We start from the raw sequence: 27,453 nt of genomic DNA on the forward strand, positions 1-27,453 counted from the left end.
CCAAAAAAAAAAAAAAAAAAAAAAAAAAAAAAAAAAAAAGGTGTATCATATGCCGTAAAAGAAGCATTGATGGTCGGGTGCAGTGGCTCACGCCTGTAATCCCAGCACTTTGGGAGGCTGAGGCGGGTGGATCACCTGAGGTCAGGAGCTCCAGACTAGCCTGGCCAACATGGTGAAACCCCATATCTACTAAAAATACAAAGATTAGCCGGGTGTGGTGGCAGGTGCCTGTAATTGCAGCTACTTGGGAGGCTGAGGCAGGAGAATCACGTAAACCTAGGAGGCAGAGGTCCCAGTGAGCCAAGACCACACCATTGCACTCCAGTCTGGGCAACAAGAGTGAAACTCCGTCTTAAAAAAAAAGGCATTGATGTTGTTCCATAACCAAGATGACTGTCCTGGACTACCTTTGTATAATTTGTCAAGCCACAGCCTAAGATAATCCCACCAAAGCTCACAAAAGATACATGACAAGGCCGGGAGCAGTGGCTCACGCCTGTAATCCCAGCACTTTGGGAGGGTGAGGCGGGCGGATCACGAGGTCAGGAGATTGAGACCATCCTGGCTAACATGGTAAAACCCCGTCTCTACTAAAAAAAAACCACAAAAAACAATTAGCCGGGCGTGGTGGCAGGCACCTGTAGTCCCAGCTACTCAGGAGGCTTGAGGCCGCAGAATGGTGTGAACCTGGGAGGTGGAGCTTGCAGTGAGCCAAGATTGCGCCACTGCACTCCAGCCTGGGCAACAGAGCAAGACTCTATCTAAAAAATAATATACACACACACACACACACACACACACACACACACACACACGACAGTTGGGGTTGTGATTAGATTTAGGTTTCTCAACTTTGGCACACTGTTGACATTTGGGGCCAAATAATTTGTTGTGAGGAGACTGTCATGTGCATTGTAGGATGTTTGACAACATCCTTTTACAATACCTGTGAGATGTCAGTAGCACTCCATCCTCCTGAGTTGTGACAACCAAAAATGTCTTCCATCATTACTACATGTGCCCTGGGGAGGCAGAATCTCCCCTAGTTGAGGACCGCTGCATTAGAAGAATGTAAAAACTGAGTTCAAAGGAGGCTTGGATATTAGATCTAACGGTGTCTTTTGAGAAGAGCTGGTTGTTAATTTTGTGAAGTAATAATTCTAATCACTATAGGAAATCTAAATAGAGTGCCTTTCATTCTGTAATAGATTCTTTCTTAGCAGATTTTAAACCAGAGGTGGACTTTTGGACATATTTTGAATTAGACTACTCAAATTTGCACTGGGTTGAAGTTACATTGACTTAATAACTTTGATAGAAGTTTGCTTTTGAAGAGAAACTTTCCATTATATCAAGGGTATGCATTTATAAAAAATAAGGAGTATGCATTTATTTATTTATTTATTTTATTTTTTGTTCTAAGAGTATGCATTTAAACAAACTGACTGGGATAGACTTTTGTTTTTTTGAGACAGGGTCTTATTCCATCACCCATGCTGGAGTACAGTGGCATAATCACAGCTACCTATAGCCTCGACCTCCCAGGCTCAAGTGATCCTCCCACCTCAGCTTCCTAAGCAGCAAGGACTACAGGCTCTCACTACCATGCCCAGCTAATTTTTAAATTTTTTTGTAGATATGGTGTCTCACTTTGTTGCCCAGGCTCATCTCAAACTCCTGGACTCAAGCAATCCTCCCACCACGGCGTCCCAAAGTGCTAGGATTACATATGTGAGCCACTACACCCAGCATCCGACCCGTTTTTTGTTTGTTTGTTTGTTTTTGAGATGGAGTCTTGGTCTGTTGACCAGGCTAGAATGCAGTGAGCGATCTCGGCTCACTGCAACCTCCACACCCTGGGTTCAAGTGATTCTTGTGTCTCAGCCTCCTGAGTAGGTGAGGTTACAGGCACCCACAACCACACCCGGCTAATTTGTTTTTCGTATTTTAGTAAAGACAGGGTTTCACCATGTTGGCCAGACTGGTTTAGAACTCCTGACCTCAAGTGATCTGCCCGCCTCAGCCTCCCAAAGTGCTAGGATTACAGGTGTAAGCCACCATGCCCAGCCCCCACCTTTTATTATAACACATGGCCAGGTGACTTTTAGGACCTGTAGTTGTTTTTTTGTGTGTGTGTGTTCGGGATCTTCCTCTGTCACTCAGGCTGGAGTGCAGTGGTGCAATCTTGGTTAATGTAACCTCCACCTGCTGGCCTCAAATGATCCTCTTCAGTCACCCAAAGTGCTAGGATTATAGGCACAAGCCACTGTGCCCGCCAGGTGACTTTTAAATGTTCTGCTGCCATTATTTAGTCTTCTCTCCATAGTTTCTGTACGTCAAAGTGCTTTTGTTTTTTTTCTTTTTATGTTTTCATAGACTAGACTTCCGATAGTACTGTAAACTCCAAATTTGAAACAGTTGGAGACCAACCATGTTGGCTAAAGCAGGACTTGACAATACTTTTGTGACTGACTTTGTGGTTCCATCGTTTGGTTTTCAAATATTTTATATTCTAGAATTATACTGTACCCCTCTGCAAGCGTGGTTTTATGATCTGTCCAGTGTTTCTACTTTAGATTGGTCATATATTCCAAGGAGGAAGAATTCAACCTCTTGCTCCTTTAGCTAGGTATGTGACCTTGAACAAGTTTATTTGAGTATCAGTTTCCCTCAAAAGAAGAGGGTTCTGACTGGTCGCAGTGGCTCATGCCTATACTCCCAGCATTTTGGGAGGCCAAGGCAGGAGAATTGTTTGAGGCCAGGAGTTCGAGACCACCCTGGGCAGCATAGCGAGACCCTGTCTGTACAAAATACAAAAGTTAGCCAGATATGGTGGCGCTGCCTATGTCCCAGCTACTCGGGAGGCTGAGGTGGGAGGATTACTTGAGCCCAGGAGATTGGGGATGCAGTGAGCCATGATTGCACTGCTGCACTCCAGCCTGGTGGACATAATGGTATACTATTGCAAAAAAAAAAAAAGGAGGGTTCTGGGACTGCCTATCTGACAGGATTCTTGCGAGGAGGATGTCAGCTGATAGCAGTCATATATGGAAGACTTGGCTGTTGTCAGGGAGGAAATCTCTGACTCAGTGCTGGACTTCTAACCCTCCACACAGCGCCAGGTATGACGTACACACTTGCTAATTACTTGTGGGATGAATGACTTGGCAAAGATTGTAAATAACTATTGCCTATACGTCTAAACTTACTATAATATTTTAATTTCATGCTCTATACCCCTGTGTTCTAATTCATCTCTAATTTTCAAGATGTAGCTGATTATTTACCTTTATAGAGTCTTCCCAAGTGTACCTGTCTGTACCCCTTTCCCAATTTATAGTACTTATTTTTTCCACCCAGGAGCTGGTTTGTATTGTTGGCTTTTCTTCCTGTTTTTTTTTTTTTTTTTTTTCCTAACCCTCAGAATCTGTGGATTTTTTTTTCCAAGACTTTATCAAGAAAATTTCCAAATATACAACAAAGTTGATAGAATTTTAGTAAATATAATGAACACCCATATACACACTACCTAGATTTTACCATTATCATTTTTCTACTACTTGGTTTAACATATGCGTGTCCACCTATCCATCCCTCCATCAATGAATCTAATTTTTTGATGTATTTCAAAATAAATTGCAGACATTAGTATTCTTCATCTTAGTACTTGAGCATGTTTATCATTATCTAGAGTTTAATATTGTTTATAGCATTTTTCTTTTTTGCCCAGGCTGGAGTGCAGTAGCAAGATTTCAGCTTACCTCAACCTCCGTCTCCTGGGCTCACATGATCCTCCCATCTCAGCCCCCTAAATAGCTGGGACTACAGGTGCATGCCACCATGCATGGCTAATTTTGTATTTTTTGTAGAGACAGTCTCGCTATGTTGTCCAGGCTGGTCTTGAACTCCTGTGCTCAAGAGATTCACCTGCTTCGGCCTCCCAAAGTACTGGGATTACAGGCACTTTGTGAGCCACTGTGCCTCGCTAGCATGTTTTTTCTTTTTCTTTTTTTTCTTTTTTTTTTTGAGACGGAGTCTCGGTGTCTCACTCTGTTGCCCAGGCTGGAATGCAGTGACATGATCACTGCTCACTACAACCTTGCAAACTCAACTTCTGAGGTCAAGCGATCCTTCCACCTCAGTCCGTGGAGTAGCTAGTACCATAGTTGTACACCACCATTTCCAGCTAAAATTTTTTTTTATTTTGTAGAGACAGGGTCATCCCATTGTTGCCCAGACTGGTCTCGAGCTCCTGGGCTCAAGCCATCCTTGAGCCTCAGCTTCCCAAAGTGTTGAGATTACAGGCATGAGTCACTGTGCCCAGCCACATTTTTCTTTCGATGCAAATGTTGCATATAATAAAATGTACAAATCTTTAGTACGTTTTGTGTGTGTATACATACATGAGATCATGCTATATGTATTCCACAGCTTACTGTTTTCTTCTTTTTTTTTTTCTTTTTTTGGAAATGTAGTTTCACTCTTGTTACCCAGGCTGGAATGTGCAATGGCACCGTCTTGGCTCACCTCAACCTCTACCTCCTGGGTTCAGCGATTCTCCTGCCTCAGCCTCCCGAGTAGCTGGGATTACAGGCATGCACCACCACGCCCGGCTAATGTTTGTGTGTTTTTAGTAGAGACAGGGTTTCTCCATGTAGGTCAGGTTGGTCTCGAACTCCCAACCTCAGGTGATCCACCCGCCTTGGCCTTCCAAAGTGCTGGAATTATAGGTGTAAGCCCCCGTATCCAACCTAGCCTGCTGTTTTCACTTAGTATGTCTTAGAGTTCATTCTTTGTACTTGTGGATAAACCCTGATCTTTCTGATTACTACACAGTTTTGCATAATATGCATGATCACATTTATTTAGCTATTGATATACATTTAGATTTTCATACTTTGCTGCAATAAATATACTTGGCAGATGTGTAGGATAGAGACCTGAAAGTGGAATTGCTAGTTTTATTATTCCAAAATCTAGTATGTTTTAGCGTTCATTATTTATATTTGTGGATAAACTTTGATCTGATTCTTACATAGTTTTCCATAATACATGGAATGGGTATGCACATTTAAAATTTTAATAAATACCTACAAGTTGCCAACTAAATAGGCTGTACCAATTAAAGCCTCCTCCATCAGTGTTTCCCTGTATCCTTACCCACACTACATCATTTTTTTTAAAATTGCTTTGGAGTAGATTACTTTTTTTTCCCCCCGAGGCGGAGTTTTGCTCTTGTTGCCCAGGATGGAGTGCAATGGCGTGATCTCGGCTCACTGCAACCTCTGCCTTCCAGGTTCAAGCAATTCTCCTGCCTCAGCCTCTGGAGCAGCTGGGATGACAGGCATGCACCACCACACCTGGCTAATTTTATATTTTTAGTAGAGACGGAGTTTCTCCATGTTGATCAGGCTGGTCTCGAACTCCCGACCTCAGATGATCCGTTCACCTCGGCCAACCAAAGTGCTGGGATTGCAGGTGTGAGCCATGGTGCCCAGCCTTTTTTATTTATTTATTTATTTTGAGACTTAGTTCTGCTCTGTTGCCCAGGCTGGAGTGCAATGGCGTCATCTCAGCTCACTGCAACCTCCGCCTCCCAGGTTCAAGTGATTCTCATGTCTCAGCCTCTGAGTAGCTGGGATTACAGGCGCCCACCACCACACCCGGCTAATTTTGTATTTTTAGTAGAGGGAGGGTTTCACCATGTTGGCCAGGATGGTCTTGAACTCCTGACCTCAAGTGATCTGCCCCCCTCGGCCTCCCAAAGTGCTGGGATTACAGGCATGAGCCACCGCGCCCGGCCTACTTTACACATTTTTTATTACTAGTGAGACTATGTATGGTTTCCCCAACTAGTTTTTATACTTTTAGAGGGCAAGGGCTGAAATCATCTACGGACTTCATATCTACTCACTAAGCATTTGCTTTTAATGAATGAATGCTACTGAAGCATTTCTGCTTTATTAGGTTTAGGCTGAAGAAGGATGAATTAGCTAAGTGTGTGAAAGGTTAAAAACAGCTGAACTTGCTCCCTGCATGTGTGCCTTAAATAAGTAAAGGGACTGACTCTTCCTTCATTTCTTCTCTTCTGTGAGAGGTAAGGTAGTGAAGTAGTTAAGAACCAGGCTCTGGAGACAGATTTCCTGGATTTATATCCCAGGTTTGCCTCTTACTAGCTGTGCAACTTTGGGCGGTTTACTTAATCTTTGTGTTTCAATTTCCTCATTCATAAATTAGAGAACACCTTGCTTATTAAGGTTGTTGTGAAGGATGATCAGGCCCTGAAACAAGGGGTATGATTAGAGTGGAAGCAATGTATTTGAGAGAGAGAGTTAGGAATAGAACTGTGAGTGGTAATTGTTAAAGAAATAAAGTATGGTTCAGAGAAAGTTCAGCCTCTGCAGTGTTGTAGAGGTGGTATGGAAAGCAAACTCTGGAGGTGGATGAAGTTAAGTACCATATGAAATCCCAGTCTCTTTATAAAACAAACGATATTTTAACAGCCAAAAGATAGGATATGATATCAGAATAGACCATAGTACTGTGATACTTAATCTATGAAAAGCTCACTTCTTCTTTTTCCTTATGGTTCATAAACCAGCATTTGGAAATCACTAATGTAGGCTGATCCCCTCCTTTTGCCCCTGTTTGAAAATAGGGCCAAAATTAGAAAGCTTCATGGTAGACAGAGTTTGGAGTAGAATCCAGTTCTTTTTTGTTTGTTTTTATTTTTTGCCCTCAAACATTCTCCCATCCAATAGAATCCAGTTCTTAAAAGGTACTCTGGTGTTTTTTCTATAGTCGTGCTGTGCTCTTCACATCTGATTTTGGCTTATTATTTATAAAGTTTTTTTTGTTGTTGTTGTTTTTTGAGACAGAGTCGCTCTGTCGCCCAGCCTGTAGTGTAGTGGTGCGATCTCGCTCACTGCAACCTCCTCCTCCCAGGTTCAAGCGATTCTCCTGCCTCAGCCTCCGGAGTAGCCGGGATTACAGGCACATGCCATCATGCCCGGCTAATTTTGTATTTTTAGTAGAAACAGGGTTTCACCATGTTGGCCTGGCTGGTCTCAAACTCCTGACCTCAGGTGATCCATCCACCACGGCCTCCCGAAGTGCTGGGATTACAGGTGTGAGCCACTGTGACCAGCCTATAAAGTTTTTTTTTTAAACCCAGTGCTGCCCTATCATAACATTTCTATAATTGTTTTTTGTTTTTGTTTTGTTTTGAGACAGATTTGCAGTCTGTTGCCCAGGCTGGAGTGCAGCGGCAGGACCTCCACTCACTGCAGCCTCTGACTCCTGGATTCAAGCGATTCTCGTGCCTTAGCCTCCCAAGTAGCGGAGATTACAGATGTGCGCCATCACGCCTGGCTAATTTTTGTATTTTTACTAGAGACACCATTTCACTGTGTTGGCCAGGCTGGTCCTGAACTCCTGACCTTAGGTGATCTGCCTGCCTCAGCTTCCCAAAGTTCTAGGATTACAGGTGTGAGCCACTGCATCCAGCCTATAAAGTATTGACTTCATTTTTGGTTACAGAAGTTAGTCTCAGATGAGTTAAGCATCAGTTTTCAACCAACAGAACCCAAGACCAAACCACTGAAAGTCATGAACATATATAAGAAATAGCCAAAAAGACATTTTACTCTACCTATGATTAGACTCAGTTCCTCATCCCAAAGCACGTTGAGGTTTAGTGTTCGTAGTTGATTAGTGGCTCTTCAAATATCAAATAGCATGCATAAATCTATATTCTCAACCTCTTAATATGTCTAAAAGCTTTTGGAATACTAAGCTAAACATGCTGCTTCGTACTAGAAAAACCTAGGAAAGCATAACTAGCTAAGACATTTTAAATTACTTATCAGCAACTGTCAGAAACGTTCTCAACTCCATTTAACTGAGTTCCACATATTATCACACACAAAGCTGAGAGACTTAGTCTGAAGTTATGTAGGCCACAGAGAGTGTATTTGTGGCTCGAGTTTACAGAAAGATAAAAGTGGCCAGCTTGCAAATTAATCAGTTGTGCTGCTGTGTCAGGTTCCCACTTAGGTGTGTGAAATGTGAGAAAAGCCTGAGACAGGATTTCATATCTAAGGATTAGAGTGGCGGCCAGATTGAGGACTATCGTGAGGACAAAGAAAAGGTGAAACAGCCATGGAGAGTCCTTGTAAAGACTACTTTCCCTTCAGGGTTTGTGTGCTCCCAGAGGATAAAGAAAAGATCTTGGGTAGACTTAAGAATTAGGTAAAGATTATTATTATTTTTTTTAACGTACTTTAGATGAGGGGAGTGGTTTGCCAAATCTCCCACTATTACTGTAATTTTTATCTTCTTTCCATAGCAGTGGTGTCTTATTTAAGATATTTTTTGGGGACTGGAAAAGTGGTGGGGCCTTTTTTCTTTGGATGGCTGATGCATTCTTTCTCACTGATGGTGTGTTACGCTTGTGTTAGTGATACTGATGTGGAAAGACTCCGAAGACCCAAGTAGATTCCTGGGCCAAATGTTCATAGACTTTTTGTGTCCTGCAGGAAGGAAATTGTCTCCCACAGAGGTATTATTAAGCTAAGAGAATCTCTTCTTATAACTGTTAGAACCAGAAGAAAACTTAGGCGTGATCTGTTCCAACTTTCTTATTTTATAGTTGGAGAAACAAATTCATATAGAACGGGGAACTTGTTGAAATTACATAGCATTTTAAATTGGCAAGTCTAGAATCTTTGTCTTCCCATTCCTGGCACAGTGTTCTTTCCATGATACCATTTTAATTGTTGAAACAAATTTTAAATTAGACCACAATTATATTAGTAGGTTTTGAGAGGATTTAAGAAGTGCTTGAATATTTTTGCAGCGTGTGGATATGTAATTAATATTAGGAGTAATAGCACTGGAGGAGAAAACTAGAGAATAATGGGATAAAAGGTTGTGTTTGTATTTTTAAATTGGAGCCTGTTTTTCAACTTCACAGTACCAAATTAATTAAAACTATGTTATTTAAATGTGTTTTTCATTTATAACTTGTTCACTGTGGTTGGGCGGTATGCCCATATACACTTAAACATCACTAAGATGAAACAGATGATCAGTTCTGGGAGTCAGGCTTTTACTAAACTTGGGTGACTGGTCCTAAGTTACGTACATCATACTGGAGTGAGAATTGACTTGCATGCTATTGCTTTTGGTTTCTGCAGGTTTTGTAGTGCATCCCTGAGCATGAGCGCAGAATGAAGCGGCGTTTGGATGACCAGGAGTCACCGGTGTATGCAGCCCAGCAGCGTCGGATCCCTGGCAGCACAGAGGCTTTTCCTCACCAGCACCGGGTGCTTGCCCCTGCCCCTCCTGTGTATGAAGCAGTGTCTGAGACCATGCAGTCAGCCACGGGAATTCAGTACTCTGTAACACCCAGCTACCAGGTAAGCTGGAGCGAACCAAGGGACTAGAATGAGGGAGGAGGAATAGTGATTTTAGGCAGTTATAAAACATTTTTTTAATACTGTTAGATATTTAAAAATTGTTGAGAATGTGTAAGGTTAAAAAAAAAAATTGTGTACTCACCATACAAATTTATGAAAAAAAAAGAATGTTGTCATGACCTTTGAAGTTCTCTGCATATCCCACTCTGCTCCCTTCTTTTCCCTCCCTTCAGAGGTAACCACTAATCTAAACTTTGTATTTATCATTCCCTTGACTTTATTTACTTAAAAAAAAAACTAACATAATTGTTTAGTTTTGATATTTCTGAACTTTTATATAAATGGAAACATTTTCTTCTTTGACTCACTTTTTAAAAAAACTCACATTTTTATAGATCGCTGTAATTCCACCATTTTCACTCTAGTGTAAATTATATGCACATACTTAATTTATTTGTCAAGTCTACCGTTGGACTATTGGGCTGTTTCCAGGTTTTTGCTTTTACAAAGGTGCTGCTGTGAACATTCTGATATTCTCTTAGTGCACTCATTGGCAATTCATGACAAAATAAGAAGCTTGTGCCAGAATTTAAATCAATGCACTTATTAAGACAGTTTTGCTATTTATTTTTTAAAAAGACAGCTGAATTAAACATCATTATAGTGAAATATGACTGACTCTTGGACAGTGTGGGAGTTGAGGCACTGACCGCCCCCCTCCCCCATGCAGTCAAAAATACATGTATAACTTTTTTCTTTTCTTTCTTTTTTTTTTTTTTTTTTTTTTTTTTTGGAAATAGGGTCTTGCTCTGTGGCTCCTGCTGGAGTGCAGTGGTGTGATCATGACTCACTGCAGCCTCGAACTCCGGGGCTCAAGCAGTCCTCCCGTGCCCCAGCCTCCCTAGTAGCTAGCACTAGGTGCGCACCACAAGCTATCCTCCCGCCTCAGCCTTCCAAAGAGCTGGGATTACAAGTCTGAGCCACTGTGTCCGGCCCATGTATAATTTTTGACTCCCCAAAACTTAAATACAAATAGCCTGTTGTTGTTCAGAAGCTTTACCGATAACATAAATGGTTGATTAACATGTATTTTGTATATTTGTCATATACTGTATTCTTAAAATAATCTAGAAGAAAGAAAATACTAAGAAAGTTGTAAGGAAGAGAAAATATATCTACTGTTTATTAAGTGGAAGTGGATCATCATAAAGGTCTTCATCCTTGTCTTCACATTGAGTAGGCTGAGGAGGAGGGAGAAAGAAGATGAAGGGTTAGTCTGGCCATCTCAGGGGTGGCAGAGGTGGGAGAAAATCCACGTGTAAGTGGACTTGTGTTGTTGCTGAGTGCAGTGGCTTGCACCCATAATCCCAACACTTGGGGAAGTTGGAAGCATGAGGATGGCCTGAGCCAAGGAGTTAGAGATCAGCTTGGGCAAGATAGCAAGCCCCGTCTCTCCTAAAAATAAACAAAGATTAGCAGGGCGTAATGGTGCACACTTGTGTTCCCAGCTGCTTGGGATGCTGAGGTGGGAGGATCATTTGAGCCTGGGAGGTTGAGGCTCCAGTGAATATGCTACCGCACCCAGCATGAGTGACAGAGTGTGAACTTGTCTCAAAAAGAAAGAATTAATTAATTAATTTAAAAAAATAAATAAAAAATTAGCCAGGCATAGTGATGTGCATCTGTAGTCCTAGCTACCTGGGAGACTGAGGTGAGAGGATTGCTCAAGCCCAGGAAGTCAAGGCTGCAGTGAGCTGTGATCAAGCAACTGTACTTCAGACTGGACAACAGTGCAAGACCCTGTCTCCTTAAAAACAAAACAAAAACTCGTCTTATTCAAGGGTCTGCCATAGCTGATTTACATTGTGGTGCAAACTCCTTACCCTGTTGCAAACCAGTCAGCAGGTTTGAGGACATACAGGAGTTTGTCAAGTACCTATGAAAGGGATTGCTATGTCACAGGGTATATGCATCTTTAGCAAGTTCCCCCAAGCATTGTATATTCCTGTTGTTCTATGTCCTGACCAACACTGATCATCTGTTACTCTGTTTTGTAGAAGTGAAGAAATTTGGTTTTTGCCCTTTTTTATTGTGAAAGTAATATATCACTTCAGTTTTTTTTTTTTTTTTTTTTTTGAGACAGAGATTTGCTCTTATTGCCCAGGCTGGAGTGCGGTGGTGTGATCTCGGCCCACTGCAGCCTCTGCCTCCTGGGCTCAAGCAGTTCTCCTGCCTCAGCCTCCCGAGTAGCTGGGATTACATGCACCTGCTGCCATGCCTGGCTAATTTTTTGTATTTTTACTAGAGATGTGGGCCAGACTGGTCTTGAACTCCTGACCTCAGGTGATCCGCTCCTCTTGGCCTTACAAAGTACCGGGATTACAGGCATGAGCCACCATGCCTAGTCTATTTTATTTATTTTATTTTTTTTGAGACAGAATCTCTGTCTGTTGCCCAGGCTGGAGTGCAATGGTGCAGTCTTGGCTCACTGCAGCCTCTGCCTCCTAGGTTGAAGCAATTCTCTTGCCTCAGCCTCCCGAGCAGCTGGGATTACAGGCGTGCACCACCACACCCAGCTAATTTTTGTATTTTTAGTAGAGATGGGGTTTCGCTATGCTGGCCAGGCTGGTCTCGACCTCCAGTGATCCGCCTGTGTCTGCCTTCCAAAGTGCTGGGATTATAGGCGTGAGCCACTGTACCCGACCTTATTTTATTTTTCTGAGATGGTGTCTCGCTCTGTCGCCCCAGCTGGAGTGCAGTGGCATGATCTTGGCTCACTGCAACCTCTGGCTCTGAGGTTCAAGTGATTCTCGTGCCCCAGCCTCTTGAGTAGCTGGGATTACAGGTGCACACCACCATGCCTGGCTAATTTTTGTATTTTTAGTAGAGACAGGGTTTTGCCATGTTGGCTAGGCTGGTCTTAAACTTCTGGTTTCAAGTGATCTGTCCGCCTTGGCCTCCCCAAGTGCTGGGGTTATAGGCGTGAGCCTCTGTGCCCTGCCACACTTTGATTTTTTTTTAAAAAAGATACAAAATGACTTTTTTCTGTCATGCGTCAGATTTTCTCCCACTGGTGAATTTCTTGGGTATCCAGTTTTGTATGCATATACAAGCATATGTATATCAATCTATCTAGCTATCTAAATTTACCTTTTTTTTTTTTTTTTCTTTGAGAGAGAGTCACACTCTCACCCAGGCTGGAATGCTGTGGCATGATCTCAGCTCACTGCACCCTTCATCTCCTGGGCTCAAGCAATCCTCGCACCTCAGTCTCCCAAGTAGTTGGGACTACAGATGCATGCCACCACACCTGGCTAATTTTTGTATTTTTTCTGTAGGGACGGGGTTTTGCCATGTTGCCCAGGCTGGTCTTGAACTCCTGTACTCAAGTGATCTGCCCGCCTCAGCCTCCCAATAAGTGCTGGGATTACAGGCATGAGCCACCTTGCCTGGCCTTTCCATTTTTCTTTTTGTACAATTTGGATCATACCTTACATACTGGTCTGCTGTTTGCTCTTTTCATTTAATATATAGTGGATATCTTTCTACTTTAACATATAACTGGTCTGGAGAGGCCTTCAACCTCATTTGTTAGTGACCTTAAAAATATATGGGTACTGGGGTACCCATAAACTGAGGTAATGTTTTTTAAAAACAATTTGGCAGTTTGTGTCAGATTATTTTGTTAGTTTTTGACCTGGCATTTCCATTTCTAGGAATTTAGTATAAAAATACAAAGAAGAGGAAATGCAGCTGAAGTAGGAAATGGTGATTCCTGAGGCATCACTCTTCCTCAGGAGTCCCCTTGAAGCAGTCTGATCCCTTCCTGTGGGGCTGGGGCAGCAGTCAGAAGACTGCCAACAGATGGCATCTTTTAGGACTTGGAAGAAAAGAAAGTTGCTTGTTTACCTTGGGTGATTACTTTCATTATCTAAACAGGTTAATGACTGTTTTCTACATATGGGATAGTTACATTTCTTCTGAATGGAAACTAGAATGTGCTGTATAAGTCAGTCTAGTAAAAGCCTGTAAACCCTGTAAAAAACATGCATACTGGAATATAGAAGCTCAGAATAATAGCCCATCTTTGAGGTACATTAGAGCTTTTAGAATTGTCTAAATAGTTTCTTTTTACTCTTAATATGCCTTGTATCGTTTCTGTGGATTTATGCATAGTCACTTGGTTTCTCCCTCTCTCTCATTTCTTCATCTACCTCCAGGATAATTTTTATAAATGTGAGGATTTGAAAAAAGTTTTATTCTCTCTTTAAATTGTAGTATAAAACTTAACATTGTTGAGAGAAAGAAAGTTTCATGTTATTTAGTCTCCTTATTTTGGGGACGGGGCATTCAGGCATTTGGACAGATTGTTGTCTTCTGTGGTGATCAACAGTTCTGAAAAAGGAAAAAAGTTCTGAAAATGTTTTATAGCACTTCTTGCAATAGATATAGAAGGAAAGTGGTTTTGGCTTTTATTTCCTCAAACTTATAAGAGGACAAGAGAAAGATTGAGATAAAAGAATAGAAAAGACATTTGTTTGAGGCCAAACCATCAACAATTTGGGTAAAAAATTTATTTTACATTAGATATAATGCTCATAGCAAATCAAGATAAGCAAAATAAAGTAGGTTGGGCGCAGTAGCTCATACCTGTAAGCCCAGCACTTTGGGAGCCCAAGACAGGTAGATCATTTGAGGTCAGGAGTTCGACACCAGTCTGACCAACATGGTAAAACCCTGTCTCTACTAAAAATACAAAAATTAGCCGGGTGTGGTGGCAGGCACCTGTAATCCCAGCTACTCAGGAGGCTAAGGCAGGAGAATCACTTGAACCTGGGAGACGGAGGTTGCAGTGAGCTGAGATTGTGCTACTGCACTCCAGCCTGGGCGACAGAGCTAGACTGTCTCAAAAACAAAAAAACAAAAAGAAACAAAGTAAGAGTCATCTTTAATTCTGTAACCATAAGATTAAATGCTAACATTTTGCTATATATTAGTTGTCTAAGGTTTAAAATCTTTTTATCATACCGCTTTGTAATGTGCTTTTATTATTTTTTTGAGACAGGGTCTTCCTCTGTCACCCAGTGTAATGTGCGTTAAAAAACTATTTAAAAGGCCGGGCGCGGTAGCTCAAGCCTGTAATCCCAGCACTTTGGGAGGCCGAGTCAGGCGGATCACGAGGTCAGGAGATCGAGACCATCCTGGCTAACACGGTGAAACCCCGTCTCTACTAAAAAAATACAAAAAACTAGCCGGGCGAGGTGGCGGGCGCCTGTAGTCCCAGCTGCTCTGGAGGCTGAGGCAGGAGAATGGCGTAAACCCGGGAGGCGGAGCTTGCAGTGAGCTGAGATCTGGCCACTGCACTCCAGCTGGGCCACAGAGCGAGACTCCGTCTCAAAAAAAAAAAAAAAAGAACTATTTAAAAGTTTAATTCTATATACAGTACATGAATACATTCAACTTGTGGATTATGAACTTTTTTTCCATATTCAAATATATCTCTATATCACTGTTGAAAGTGTGGCTTACAGATGGCTAATCTGTATCCTTTGTTATGAGTTCGTAATGGCGTAAGTATAGAAATTGAGAGTGTTTAGAAACTATTCTAGCAATTGGACATGATCATTTTTTATTTGTAAAATCCAGTAATGAAAGTTACAGTCTGGGCACAGTGGCTTATGTCTATAACCCCAACACTTTGGGAGGCCAAGGCAGGTGGACTCCATACCCAAGAGTTCGAGACCAGCCTGGGCAGCATGGTGAAACCCTGTTTCTACAAAAAGTACGACAGTTAACCAGGCATGGTGGTACATGCCTGTAGTCCCAGCTACTCGGGAAGCTGGGATGGGAGGATCATCTGAGCCTGGGGAGGTCAAGGCTACAGTGAGCCATGATTGTACCACTGCACTCCAGGCTGGGTGAGAGAACGGGACCCTGTCTCAATAAAAAGGCAAGAAAAAAAAATTACGAGTTTATGTTTTTTTTTTTGTTGTTGTTGTTGTTTTGTTTTTTGAGATGGAGTTTCACTCTTGTTGCCCAGGCTGAAGTGTGATGGCGTGATATCGGCTCACTGCAACCTCCACCTCCCTGGTTCAAGCAATTCTTCTGCCTCAGCCTCCTGAGTAGCTGGGATTACAGGCATGCGCCACCACGCCCATCTAATTTTGTATTTTCAGTAGAGACAGGGTTTCTCCATGTTGGTCAGGGTGGTCTCAAGAACTCCCAACCTCAGGTGATCCACCTGCCTCGGCCTCCCAAAGTGCTGGGATTATAGGCGTGAACCACCACGCCTGGGGGGTTTGTGTATTTTTTATTTTCACTTTCATAGTAATTTATTTTTACTGGATTTTTATAAAAGTTGTGGTCCCTGATGGATTGGAACTTTAAGAAAAACATTCATCCTTTACCACAGACAGTTTGAGATAAACTATATAATTTTTTTTCTTCTTCTTCTTTTTGGAGACAGAGTCTTGCTCTGTTTTCTAGGCTGGAATGCAGTGGCGTGATCTCAGCTGACTGCAACCTCCACCTCCCAGGTTCAAGTGATTTCCATGTCTCAGCCTCCCAGTAGCTGAGATTACAGATGTGTGTTACCATATCCAGCTAATTTTTTTGGTATTTTTAGTAGACGGGGTCTTGCCACGTTTGCCAGGCTGGTCTTGAGCTCCTGGACTCGAGTGAACCTTCTGTCTGGGCCTCCCAAAGTGCTGGTTACAGGTGTGAGCCACTGTTCCCAGCTAAACTATATAATTTTTAATAGCTACAAATAATTTGGTTATAACTTGGGTGGGCTGTAATGTATTTAACCAGTTCCTTTTGTGGAAAATTTGGGTTTCCTTCTTTTTCTTTTCTTTGTTGTTGTTTTTTGTTTTTTTTGTTTTTTTTGTTTTTTTAGAGACAGAGTCTCATTCTGTCACCCGGGCTAGAGAGCAGTGGTGTGATCACAGCTCACTGCGGCCTTGAACTCCTGGACTCAAGCAATCCTCCTTTAGCCTCTAGAGTAGGTGAGACCACAGGTGCATGTCACCACACCTGGCCAAGTTTTCATTTTTTGTGGAGATGGTGTCTCACTATGTTGCCCAGGCTTTCTTTTCTCTTTTTAGAGACGTGGTCTCACTCTGGCCCAAGCTGGAGTGCAGTGGCATGATCATAGCTCACTGTAGCCTTGAACTCCTGAGTTCAGGCGATCTTCCCATGAGATAGGTGTGAGCCATCATGCCCAGCAGAAATTTGGGTTTCCAATTAATTATCTTTGTACATTTGTGTTAGTTATTTAGACACATTTGGGGAAGAGTATACAAGCCTTGAAGTTTCCTGTCTGTATTCTGTTCACCCCAGGTTTCAGCCATGCCACAGAGCTCCGGCAGTCATGGGCCCGCCATAGCAGCAGTTCATAGCAGCCATCATCACCCAACAGCTGTGCAACCCCATGGAGGCCAGGTGGTCCAGAGTCACGCTCATCCAGCCCCACCAGTTGCACCAGTGCAAGGACAGCAGCAATTTCAGAGGCTGAAGGTGGTATTCAGCTCTTTTTCTTGGGTCAAAAAGTTTATCCTTAGCAGGAAATACTGGCTGCAGCTTGTCGGTTGTGGTGGTACAACTTCTAACCTGAGATACTAGCTGTCGAATCACAAGTTTTACTGTTTTTGTTTTGTAAAATTTGCTTCTGTTTCCTATCTTGGCACCAGTGCCTGATCCAGAGAAGAATATACTCAGATGTTTTTGGACTGTATGAAATGCATGTCACTCAAATGTTACCAGGATTGTGGGGCCATTTTCATACAAAATGAACCTTAAAATTCATTTTTTGACTGCTTCCTTTTGAACTCTCTATTGAGCACATACATGATTGGCTACAGGTTTGTACAGTAAATTGGCCCGGTAATATGTCTTACAGTTGAATCTTTTTAAATTCTTTTAAATTTTTTTCTTTTTAATTTTTTAGTTTCAGAGATGGGGATCTCACTGTGTTGCCCAGGCTAGTCTCAAACTACTGGCCTCAAGTGATTCTTCCATCTTGGCCTTCGAAAGTGTTGGGAGTACAAGTGTGAGCCACTATGCCCAGCTCATGCCTGTAATGTTCTTATTACCTTTATCTTTTTATTCCTGTTTATGAATAGCTGAATTGACTCACATCATCAAGTCCATCCTTAGTAAACACATGCTCCTTTTTGGGGGGAATCTTGATAAAGTTTAGGGAAAACTATAACTGTGAATGAATTATCAGTGTTTTCATATTTTCTGCTGAGTATGTGTGGTAGGTTTTTAGTGCTTTGAAATTCATAGGGCATCCCTGGAGAAGTGAAGCTTGTGTTCCCAGCTAACCTTGTATCTCTGACCACTTGAATATTACTTTTCAAAATATGTGATTGTTGCAGCAAGTGTTCAGGTTTCAATTTTTCTGATTTTACATTTATATAAAATTAAGTTCAGGAAATAATAAATGATGGAACTCTGAAGAGATGTTAACTCTTCATTTGGTTATGGCAGCCTACTTATGTTGCTTGCAGGCAGGAATGAGAAATAAACCCTCTAAGGACACATCCATATGCAGCAAATGGTTCTTTCTTCTGTTTTCCCTGGTACTTAACTTTAGTTCTTCATGATCCCTGCCCTCATTGGTGTGGATTCTTGGGAACTTGTTTAATATTGGCCTAAGAATATTAAATGCTACATAAATGTTATAAAGTACAGCAAAGCTAAGTGATTTAGAGTAATTTTGTAAAATTTACTCTCTCTGTTGGCTTACATAATATTGACTAATGCATAGCCTTTTAAAGAGAGTGCAGATTTTTTAGGCCTGAAGCTTCACTCTGAATTCTGTCTTTGGGAAAATGTGTATAAGGAATATTGGTGTTTTCTTTAAAACATTTTCGGTCTCTTGTAGAGTGATGACTGTGTACCAAAATGTATTATTGCTGTGGGCTTAGCACTTTACTAAGTCCTGAGAATATTTTTTTTTAAACTTGGTTGCATGTGATTTAATTCTGTATTAACACTCTATGACAGTAGATATGCTTTAATGTTGCAAAATAGCTTATAAACTTGCTTATTAAACTAACAAAAACATATTTATTTCTATAGCCTTTTTCAATCAGCCCTATCAAAGCACAACACCAGTTTTTACCCACCTTCCTCACAGGACTCTTTGGTATAAGTATATGGATTATGTTTTGTTTGCTTTACGGAAACTGGCAAGGAAACAAGGAAGGGTTTTGGATTTGGGGTTATAGAGTGAGTCATGGATAGAGTTAGGATTTCTTGCTGTGTTCTTTTAGTCACAAGCTCTTGATTATATTCCTACATAAAATAACTTGTTGAATTTCCTTTCTAATGAGGAGAGGTAAAATGCTTCTTGTACCTCCATGTAATTTATCCCAGTATTCCCACATTGCCTGTCATTTTTGGATTGGTCTTAAAATGCATTACAAGCATTTGAATCAACTTCAATAAGTCATTTATATTCCACAATATTGTAGGCCGGGCATGGTGCCTTACACCTGTAATCCCAGCACTTTGGGAGGCCGAGGTGGGTGAATCACCTGAGGTCAGGAGTTCAAGACCAGCCTGACCAATGTGGTGAAACCACGCCTCTACTAAAAATACAAAATGAGCCAGGCATGGTGGCGCATGCCTGTAATCCCAGCTACTCAGGAGGTTGAGGCAGGAGGATTGATTGAAGCCAGGAGACAGAGGTTGCAGTGAGCCAAGATCATACCACTATACTCGAGTCTGGGCGACAAAAGCGAAACTCCATCTCAAAAAAAAAAAAAAGAAAGAAAGAAAAACGTTCAGTGAGAATGCTTACACATTATTTCAAGCCTCAACATTATCTTTTTTTTTTTTGTCTTTGGTAGATTGGTGGTGACAAGAAGGGATTTGAGCGATTTGAGGCATGTTTGGTATTATTTAGGTATTGAATGTCAGCAGCAGTGATATTTGGTACATGTTTAGCAGGTTCTCTTTATAGTTGCTTGTGTTTTTCTCTCCAACAAGATTGTGGACTTCAGGAGATTCAGGGCCTTAATAGTAAATCCCTGTTCAAGTGAGCTATGAAACTTTATCAGCAGAGTCTAAGGGTCTCCCCAAGTGCTTCCTTAAATCTGTAGCTTCTAAATAACTACATCCAATTTTTTTTTTTTTAAGTTGTGCTTCCTAGAACTGTATACATGCATTTAAAGAGAATTTATATAAGAGTTGGACTATGCTTTGGGTGATGAGATAATTTCCTCACTATTCTTACTTGTAGGTGTCTTATTTATTATGTGAGTGTCATGCAGGGTTTTTAAAGCATAGGGTTATTCTAGAACTTCTATTTTACCTTTTTTTCCTTGAGACAGTCTTACTCTGTTGCCCAGGCTGTAGTGCAGTGGCGCCATCTCAACTCACTGTACCCTCCCCCGCCTGGGTTCAAGTGATTCTCATGTCTCAGTCTCCCAAATAGCTGGGATTACAGGCGTGCACCACCACACCTAATATTTGTATTTTTTTTTTTACTAGAGACGGGTCTTGACATGTTAGCCAGGTTGCTCTCAAACTCCTGGCCTCAGGGCATTCACCCTCCTTGGCCTCCCAGAGTGCTAGGATTACAGGTGTGAGCCACCGCACCCGGCCTAGAACTAGTTTTTAAACAGCGGTTTGTTGTGACTTTCAGTACCTTTCTGTTTTAGACATACACCTATCACACATAATTGCTTTCTTTTGGGTTTCTGTACTTTTTTCCTTCTCTACAGTAGTTACCTTATACCATACCATATCTTACTGATAACTCTTCTTTTGTTGTGTATTGATGCATCCTTTTCTTAAATATCTTCCAAAGTCTTGGTTCCTTTTGCAAACTTACTGCATTTTGTGTTCACTTAACTTGGTCATTAATGAAATATTTTAGTATGGAAAGTTCAGAATATGAATTAAAATAGTCCATTGAATTTCAACAGAAATTGTCATAATATTTGTATAGAAAAACTAACCATCAAACAAGTGGGTATTGACCAAGTATACAATCTGATTTCTAGCAATACTGAAACACTGATTAACCCATGGCCATAATGGAACTCTGAAGAACTCTTAAAGAGCCATTTGTCTTGGGGTCAGGCGTGGTGGCTTATGCCTGTAATCCTAGCACTTTAAGAGGCCAAGGCGGGTGGATCACGAGGTCAGGAGATTGAGATCATCCTGACTACCACAGTGAAACCCATCTCTACTGAAAATACAAAAAAAGTTAGCCGGGCATGGTGGCAGGCGCCTGTAGTCCCAGCTACTTGGGAGCCTGAGGCAGGAGAGTGGTATGAAGTTTGCAGTGAGCCGAGAAAGTACCACTGCACTCCAGCCTGGGCAACAGAGCAAGACTCCGTCTCAAAAAGAAAAAAAAAAAAGCTATTTGTCTCAATCCATTAGTGCTGCTATAACAAAATACCTGAGACTAGATAATCTATTTCTAAATAATAGAATTTTATTTCTCACAGTTCTGGAGAAGTTCTGAGGGCTGGGAAATCTAAAATCAAGGTGCTGGCCGGGCACGGTGGCTTACCCCTATAATCCCAGCACTTTGGGAGGCTGAAGTGGGCAGATCATTTGAGGTCAGGAGTTCAAGACCAACCTGGCCAACATGGTAAAACCCTGTCTCTACTGAAAATACAAAAAAATAAGGCGGGCATGGTGGCGGATACCTGTAATCCCAGCTACTCCTGGAGGCTGAGGCACGAGAAGCACTTGAACCCAGGAGGCGGAGGTTGCAGTGAGCTGAGATTATACCACTGCACTCCAGCCTGGGTGACAGAGTGAGACCATGTCTCAAAATAAATAAATAGGCCGGACGTGGTGGCTCACGCCTGTTGTAATCCCAGCACTTTGGGAGGCTGAGGTGGGCGGATCACGAGGTCAGGAGATTGAGACCAGCCTGGCCAACATGGTGAAACCCCGTCTCTACTAAAAATACGAAAATTAGCCAGGTGTGGTGGCAGGCGCCTGTAATTCCAGCTACTCGGGAGGCTGAGGCAGGACAATCGCTTGAACCCGGGAGGCAGAGGTTGCATTGAGCTGAGATCGCGCCTTTGCACTCCAACCTGGGTGACAAGAGCAAGCCTTCATCTCAAAAAATAAAATAAATAATGAAATAAAATAATAAAATCAAGGTGCCGGTTTGGTGTCTGGTGAGGGCCTGAACTCTGTTTCCAAGATGGTGCCTGAAAGCTGTGTCCTAACACTGTGGAAGGGAGAAGGGCCAAAGGGACCAACACTGGTTCACTCCAGCCCTTTTATAAGGTCCCTAATCCCATTCATGAGGGCTCCACAGTCACTTTCTGAAGGCCTCACTTCTTAATATCATCATATTGGTGATTAAGTTTCCATGTAAGAATTTTGCGGGACACATTCAGACCATAGCACCAATTACTGATTGATTTGAATGTAAGTGTTCCATTTGGCAACAAATCAAAAGACTATCTATGCCTAGCCAGGTGTGGTGGCTCACGCATGTAATCCTAGCACATTGGGAGGCTGAGGTGGGCGGATCAGTTGAGGTCAGGAGTTCAAGACCAGCCTGGCCAACATGGTGAAATCCCATCTCTACTAAAAATACAAAAAAAATTAGTTGGATGTGGCGACATGAGCCTGGAATCCCAGCTACTCAGGAGGCTGAGACAGGAGAATCACTTGAACCTAGGAGGCAGAAGTTGCAGTGATCCGAGATTGCACCATTACACTCCAGCCTGGGAGACAAAGCGAGACTCCCATCTCAAAAAAAAGAAAAAGACTGGCTTAAATCACATCAAATGTTTATTCCTGAAATTTCTTAAACCTGATATTTTGTATAATTTTAAATATTTAGGCTTCAATTAAACCACCAAAAAAACTTACTGATCTCAGAGTAAATAGGAAACACCTAGTGGGGATTTCTTTTGGGTGTCTCTGTCCTAAATCAGACTCATAGCTTAACCTTTCCAACCTGTTCTTTGTGATAGGTCACTTTTTTTTCTCCCCAGGCCAAACTGTATCCGGCTTTAAAGATACTTTCCATAAACAGTCATGGTATTTCAGGCAGGACATGGACAATCCTTAACAATGAACTACCAAAAAAAAACCGAAAAGCCACTATAAAACCCAGTGAATTCTTCATGTGATGCTCTGAACAGGGCAAGTTTAGAGTGAAGGTTGACATTTCACATTTAGCGTGTTGTTTAACAACTTTTCACAAGTCGACCCTGACTTTCAGGAAGTGAAATGAAAATGGCAGTACTTATCTGAAGATCCACAGTCTAGAAAAGGAACCACTGCTCTTTTGAGGGCTGCCATTTCAGTGGCATCACTGGAAAGTTTGACTGCCTGACACACACTGGTAACCAATTACTGGGGGTTAGGTCCCAACAGGTGTCTGGGTATAAGGGAGTTAAGTCTGTGAAGGTGGGAAGGGAGAACAGGATGTAAAAATGAATTTGTTTTTCCATCGCACAAGGTGTTTGGGCCAAGGTGGCCGTGTGTGTCAAAAGTCAGGGAATCTAGGCTGGGTATGGTGGCTCATGCCTGTAATCCCAGGACTTTGGGAGGCCGAGACTGGCGGATCACTTGTGGTCAGGAGTTCGAGACCAGCCTGGCCAATGTGGTGAAATCCCGTCTGTACTAAAAATACAAAAATTAGCCAGGCATGGTGGAGGGCGCCTGTAACCGCAGCTACTCAGGAGGCCGAGGCAAGAGAATCACTTGAACCTGGGAGGCAGAGGTTACAGTGATCCGAGATTGCACCACTGCACTCCAGCCTGGGCAACAATAGCAAAACTCCATCTCTAAATAAATACATAAATAAAGTCAGGGAATTTCTTCTCCTATAAGCCAAGAGGAAGTCTCTCAAAACTAGAAGGGAAAGGTGTTTTCCCCACATCAGTCCAGCTTCAAAGACATTCTACTGACCTGTGATCCTTCCCTCCAAAACAACAATGAAGTGTTCTGTGTGCTAACAACACAGCTTTAGAAAAAGCAAAACAAAATTCTGCATTTTTTAAAATCTTGATTTAAACAATGGTATTTCGAAATTTACAAACTTCATAACTTTATAGTTCAAATTTTATGGTTACTAGAAGTACACAGTTACCAAAAATGCACACATTTCACTTGGCATCTCCAGTACCTTCAGCTTTCTGTGCCTGGTCTGTTTTGGCATCTCCATTTTCTGCAAGGTTAATCCCTTCCCTGCCAGTGTCAGCATTTTCCTTTTTCCCTTTGGGTACCTCCTCGCTCTCCTTTGCAGGGAACTTTTTTTTTTTTTTTTTTTTTGAGACCGAATTTCGCTCTTGCCCAGGCTGATGTGCAATGGCATGATCTCGACTCACCACAACCTCCACCTGCTGGGTTCAAGTGATTCCCTTGCCTCAGCCTCCCAAGTAGTTGGCATTACAGATATGCACCACCATGCCTGGCTAATTTTTGTATTTTTAGTAGAGATGGGTTTCTCCATGTTGGTCAGGCTGGTCTTGAACTCCTGACCTCAGATGAGCCTCCCGCCTCTGCCTCCCAAAGTGCTGGGATTACAGGTGTGAGCCACCGCGCCCGGCCTGCAGGGGCCTCTTTATAGTGTTGGGCTCTGGCTTTGGAGGAGCAGATTTAACAGACAACGTTGCAGATCTTCTCTGGGTCGTTGTTCACCTTGGCTGTATCTCCTTTGGCATCCCTTTCAGGCTTTCTCTTGGGTGTGGTGGTGATGCGGAAGGATGTAAGTGCTGGGTGCAGGATGCAGTGGCATGTTGAGCTTTGATCGGTCCGATAGTCACTCTGGCCTCTTCTTCCTCACAGTGCTCTGTGGTGGATCACTTTTGAATGCTGGCTCTCCCTTAGCTCCCCTATTCAGTCAGTTACCCAATCCTGTCACTTCTGCTACCCAACAAGCTGTTTTATCTATGCAGTTGTCTCTCTTGTTCTGGGCCAGTACTATAATTCAAGCCACTGTTTTCACATGAGTTGTTCAGTTATTCTTGTAGCATAACTGGTCTTCCTACCTCCTTTCAGTCTTTTCTGCTCTTGTGCCAATTTTTTCTCAACACTGCAGTCGAATTGCGTACACGAAAATGCAGATGATAAAAATCTAAATTGCTTTTTCACAAGATTTACAAGTCCTTTCAGAATCTAGATCCTGCTTTTTTTTCTGTCTCATCTTGTTACTTTTCCTTCCAGTGCTCCTCTTCACTACAGATCCTCCAGCCAAACTAAACTTTTCAGATTTCTAAATATCCCATATCGTATCCTGTCTAGGATTTTGCCCATGCTGCTGCCTTTGATTTTTTTCACTGGTCTTTACTTTTGCTAGCTTATACTCATCTTTAGGTCTCAGTTTATATATTACCTCCTAGGGAAGCCTCACTTTTTTTGGTGGGGAAGACGTGTCTTTCCCATGTCATCTCCAGGCATTGAGTGTTACTGGGTTACCCGCTGTGTTATGATTCCTGACTACATACAAACAAATGTCTGTAGACGAGGGGCTACAAATTATTTGTCATTGAATCCTTGGTACTCACATTGGGCCTGGCATGTTGCGGTTTAGTAGATACTTGTGAAATGAATTAATGAATAAATGACATATCATTGTAATTATTCTTTACTGATCATTCTGTTCAAAATTATCCAAGGCAAGGCTACAGATTTTATGAGTTGATTATTATTTTAAGCTTGAGTTTATTACTGACATCTATACTAACTTTTAAGTATATATTTAATATATTTTTATTTTATTTACTGTGTTAAGCATACTTAGGCATAAATAATTTTTTTTTTGTAATTGTGAGTTTACTTTCTTTTTATAACCTTGATATTTATCCCTGCCTCAGGTGGAGGATGCGCTGTCTTATCTTGACCAGGTGAAGCTGCAATTTGGTAGTCAGCCTCAGGTCTACAATGATTTCCTTGACATCATGAAGGAATTTAAATCTCAGAGGTAAAAGATGTGTGATTGTACTCAAGCTTTGTATTTGGCATATTGATTTTGGAAAGGAGAAGATAGTTTATTTACTGGAAGATAAAGGATGCTCCTTTCTGCGGCTGAATTTTCAAAATCATGCCTTTATTTTATGCATTCCTTTATTGATGGAAATTATGGCCACTACACTGTTTTATCCTTATTGGTAAATTTTTGTTAACTAAAGTTTTTCAGTGCTTTATCTCAATCAGGGATGTAGCACTGGTAGTGATTTAGACTACTTGGTTTCTGAATTGATTTAGATACCCTTATATTCTGGCGTGGTTCACTGTTGTAAACTGTTGTACTCATGGTTCACTGTTGTAACTCATCTGAACAATGTAGATTTGTGCTGAAATGATATATACTGATATATCAAAGAGTGGATCTTGTTTGGGATATGTCGCTTTCTATGTATTGTCTGAGTATCTGCTTGGTAGGATTATTACCATGAACATATATTCTGTTCAGAATTTTGACCACCACAAAAATTAGCCGGGCATGGTAATGGGTGCCTGTAATCCCAGCTACATGGGAGGCTGAGGCAGGAGAATTGCTTGAACCTGGGAGGCGGAGGCCGTAGTGTGCCAAGATTACGCTACTGCATTCCAGTCTGGGCAACAGAATGAGACTCTGTTTCAAAAAAAAAAAAAAATTGTGGCCGAGTATCTTTGAGTCTCAGAGTTCTTTGTGTGTTAATTTTAAAATGCGTAGATTATCTGTTTTCCTGTTTAGAGAAAACCTAGTAGAAAGTGAAATTTTGGCTGAGTGAGGTGGCTCATGCCTGTAATCCCAGCACTTTGGGAGGCTGAGGTGGGCGGATCACCTGAGGTCAGGAGTTCGAGACCAGCCTGGCCAACATGGTGAAACCCCATCTCTACTAAAAATACAAAAATCAGCCGAGTGTGGTGGCGCATGCCTGTAATCTCAGCTACTTGGGAGGCTGAGGCAGGAGAACCACTTGAACTTGGGAGGCGGAGGTTGCAGTGAGCCAGGATCCCAAGATCGCACCACTACACTCCAGTCTAGGTGACAGAGTGAGACTCCATCTCAAAAGAAAAAAGAAACATGAAATTTTTTATGACCAGGGTGTTTGTCAAGCTTATAGTTCATCACTTTTCTTTTTGTTTTTTTATCAGCATCGACACCCCAGGAGTGATTAGTCGTGTGTCCCAGCTATTCAAAGGCCACCCCGATCTGATAATGGGATTCAACACCTTCTTGCCCCCTGGCTACAAAATTGAGGTGCAGACCAATGACATGGTGAATGTGACAACTCCTGGCCAGGTTCATCAGATTCCCACCCATGGCATCCAGCCCCAGCCTCAACCACCACCCCAACATCCTTCCCAGCCTTCAACCCAGTCAGCCCCAGCTCCTGCCCAGCCAGCTCCTCAGCCCCCACCTGCCAAAGTCAGCAAGGTGAGCACTTGGAAAATATTGCATCAATGTGAATGCATCCCTAGAAAGTACCTTCCTTTGACATTTCCCCTTTATATAAGACTTAGATACTGAGACACAAGGTTACAAAGATTTCATCAGAGAAAAATGCAGTAGTCACTTCACTATAACATGGTTCACATTTACACACCACTTAGATATCTATTTAAATCAACACAGCAACAACTTTCAAGGTCTTTCTCTTTACAGTTTCTGCTTATAAAACCATGAACATCCCAACAGGTGGTGACTTTGTGTAGTAGTAGTTGATAGCACAGACAGAAACCATCCTCTTATGGTGAAATTGTGCTACTGCCCACATGGTTATTTTATGAAAGTTATTTCACTTACCAGATTATATCAAGCTAAGTAGAAGATCTAATGAACAGTGATGGTGATGATGATGAAGATGGGGTGTTCTTGGTCTAGAACCACACTGTCTGACACAGTAGCCAGTAGCCACATAGCACTATTTAAATTTAAATTAAAATCAGTTTTTCATTTGCACTAGCTTTCAAGTGCTCAGTAACCACATGTGGCTAGTGGCTGTATATTTAAGACAGTGCAAATAAAGGACATTTCCATCATCTCAGTTCTATAGGACAGAGTTGGCATAGAAGACTATGTGGAGCTGCTGCAGCAATTGAGGTGTTG

The 27,453-nt window shown here is 42.0% G+C and overlaps 1 protein-coding gene across 4 annotated transcripts in view; it reads left to right on the forward strand.

Annotated features, from left to right (window-relative positions):
• SIN3A (SIN3 transcription regulator family member A) overlaps positions 1–27,453 on the forward strand; it is an 87,832-nt gene that overhangs the window by 17,488 nt on the left and 42,891 nt on the right. For 3 of the 4 annotated variants that reach the window (XM_025390247.1, XM_025390245.1, XM_025390246.1), the window contains exons 2-5: positions 9,198–9,419; positions 16,758–16,934; positions 25,232–25,338; positions 26,499–26,781. In XM_025390247.1, the coding sequence (XP_025246032.1) occupies positions 9,231–9,419; positions 16,758–16,934; positions 25,232–25,338; positions 26,499–26,781 (756 nt within the window). In that variant the 5' untranslated portion in view covers positions 9,198–9,230. Of the gene's footprint in view, positions 1–3,730; positions 3,829–9,197; positions 9,420–16,757; positions 16,935–25,231; positions 25,339–26,498; positions 26,782–27,453 lie in introns of all 4 variants that reach the window. The other variant, XM_025390249.1, reaches the window with a different exon arrangement.

Source organism: Theropithecus gelada, chromosome 7a (assembly GCF_003255815.1).
Source record: "Theropithecus gelada isolate Dixy chromosome 7a, Tgel_1.0, whole genome shotgun sequence".
Taxonomy (NCBI): Eukaryota; Metazoa; Chordata; class Mammalia; order Primates; family Cercopithecidae; genus Theropithecus; species Theropithecus gelada.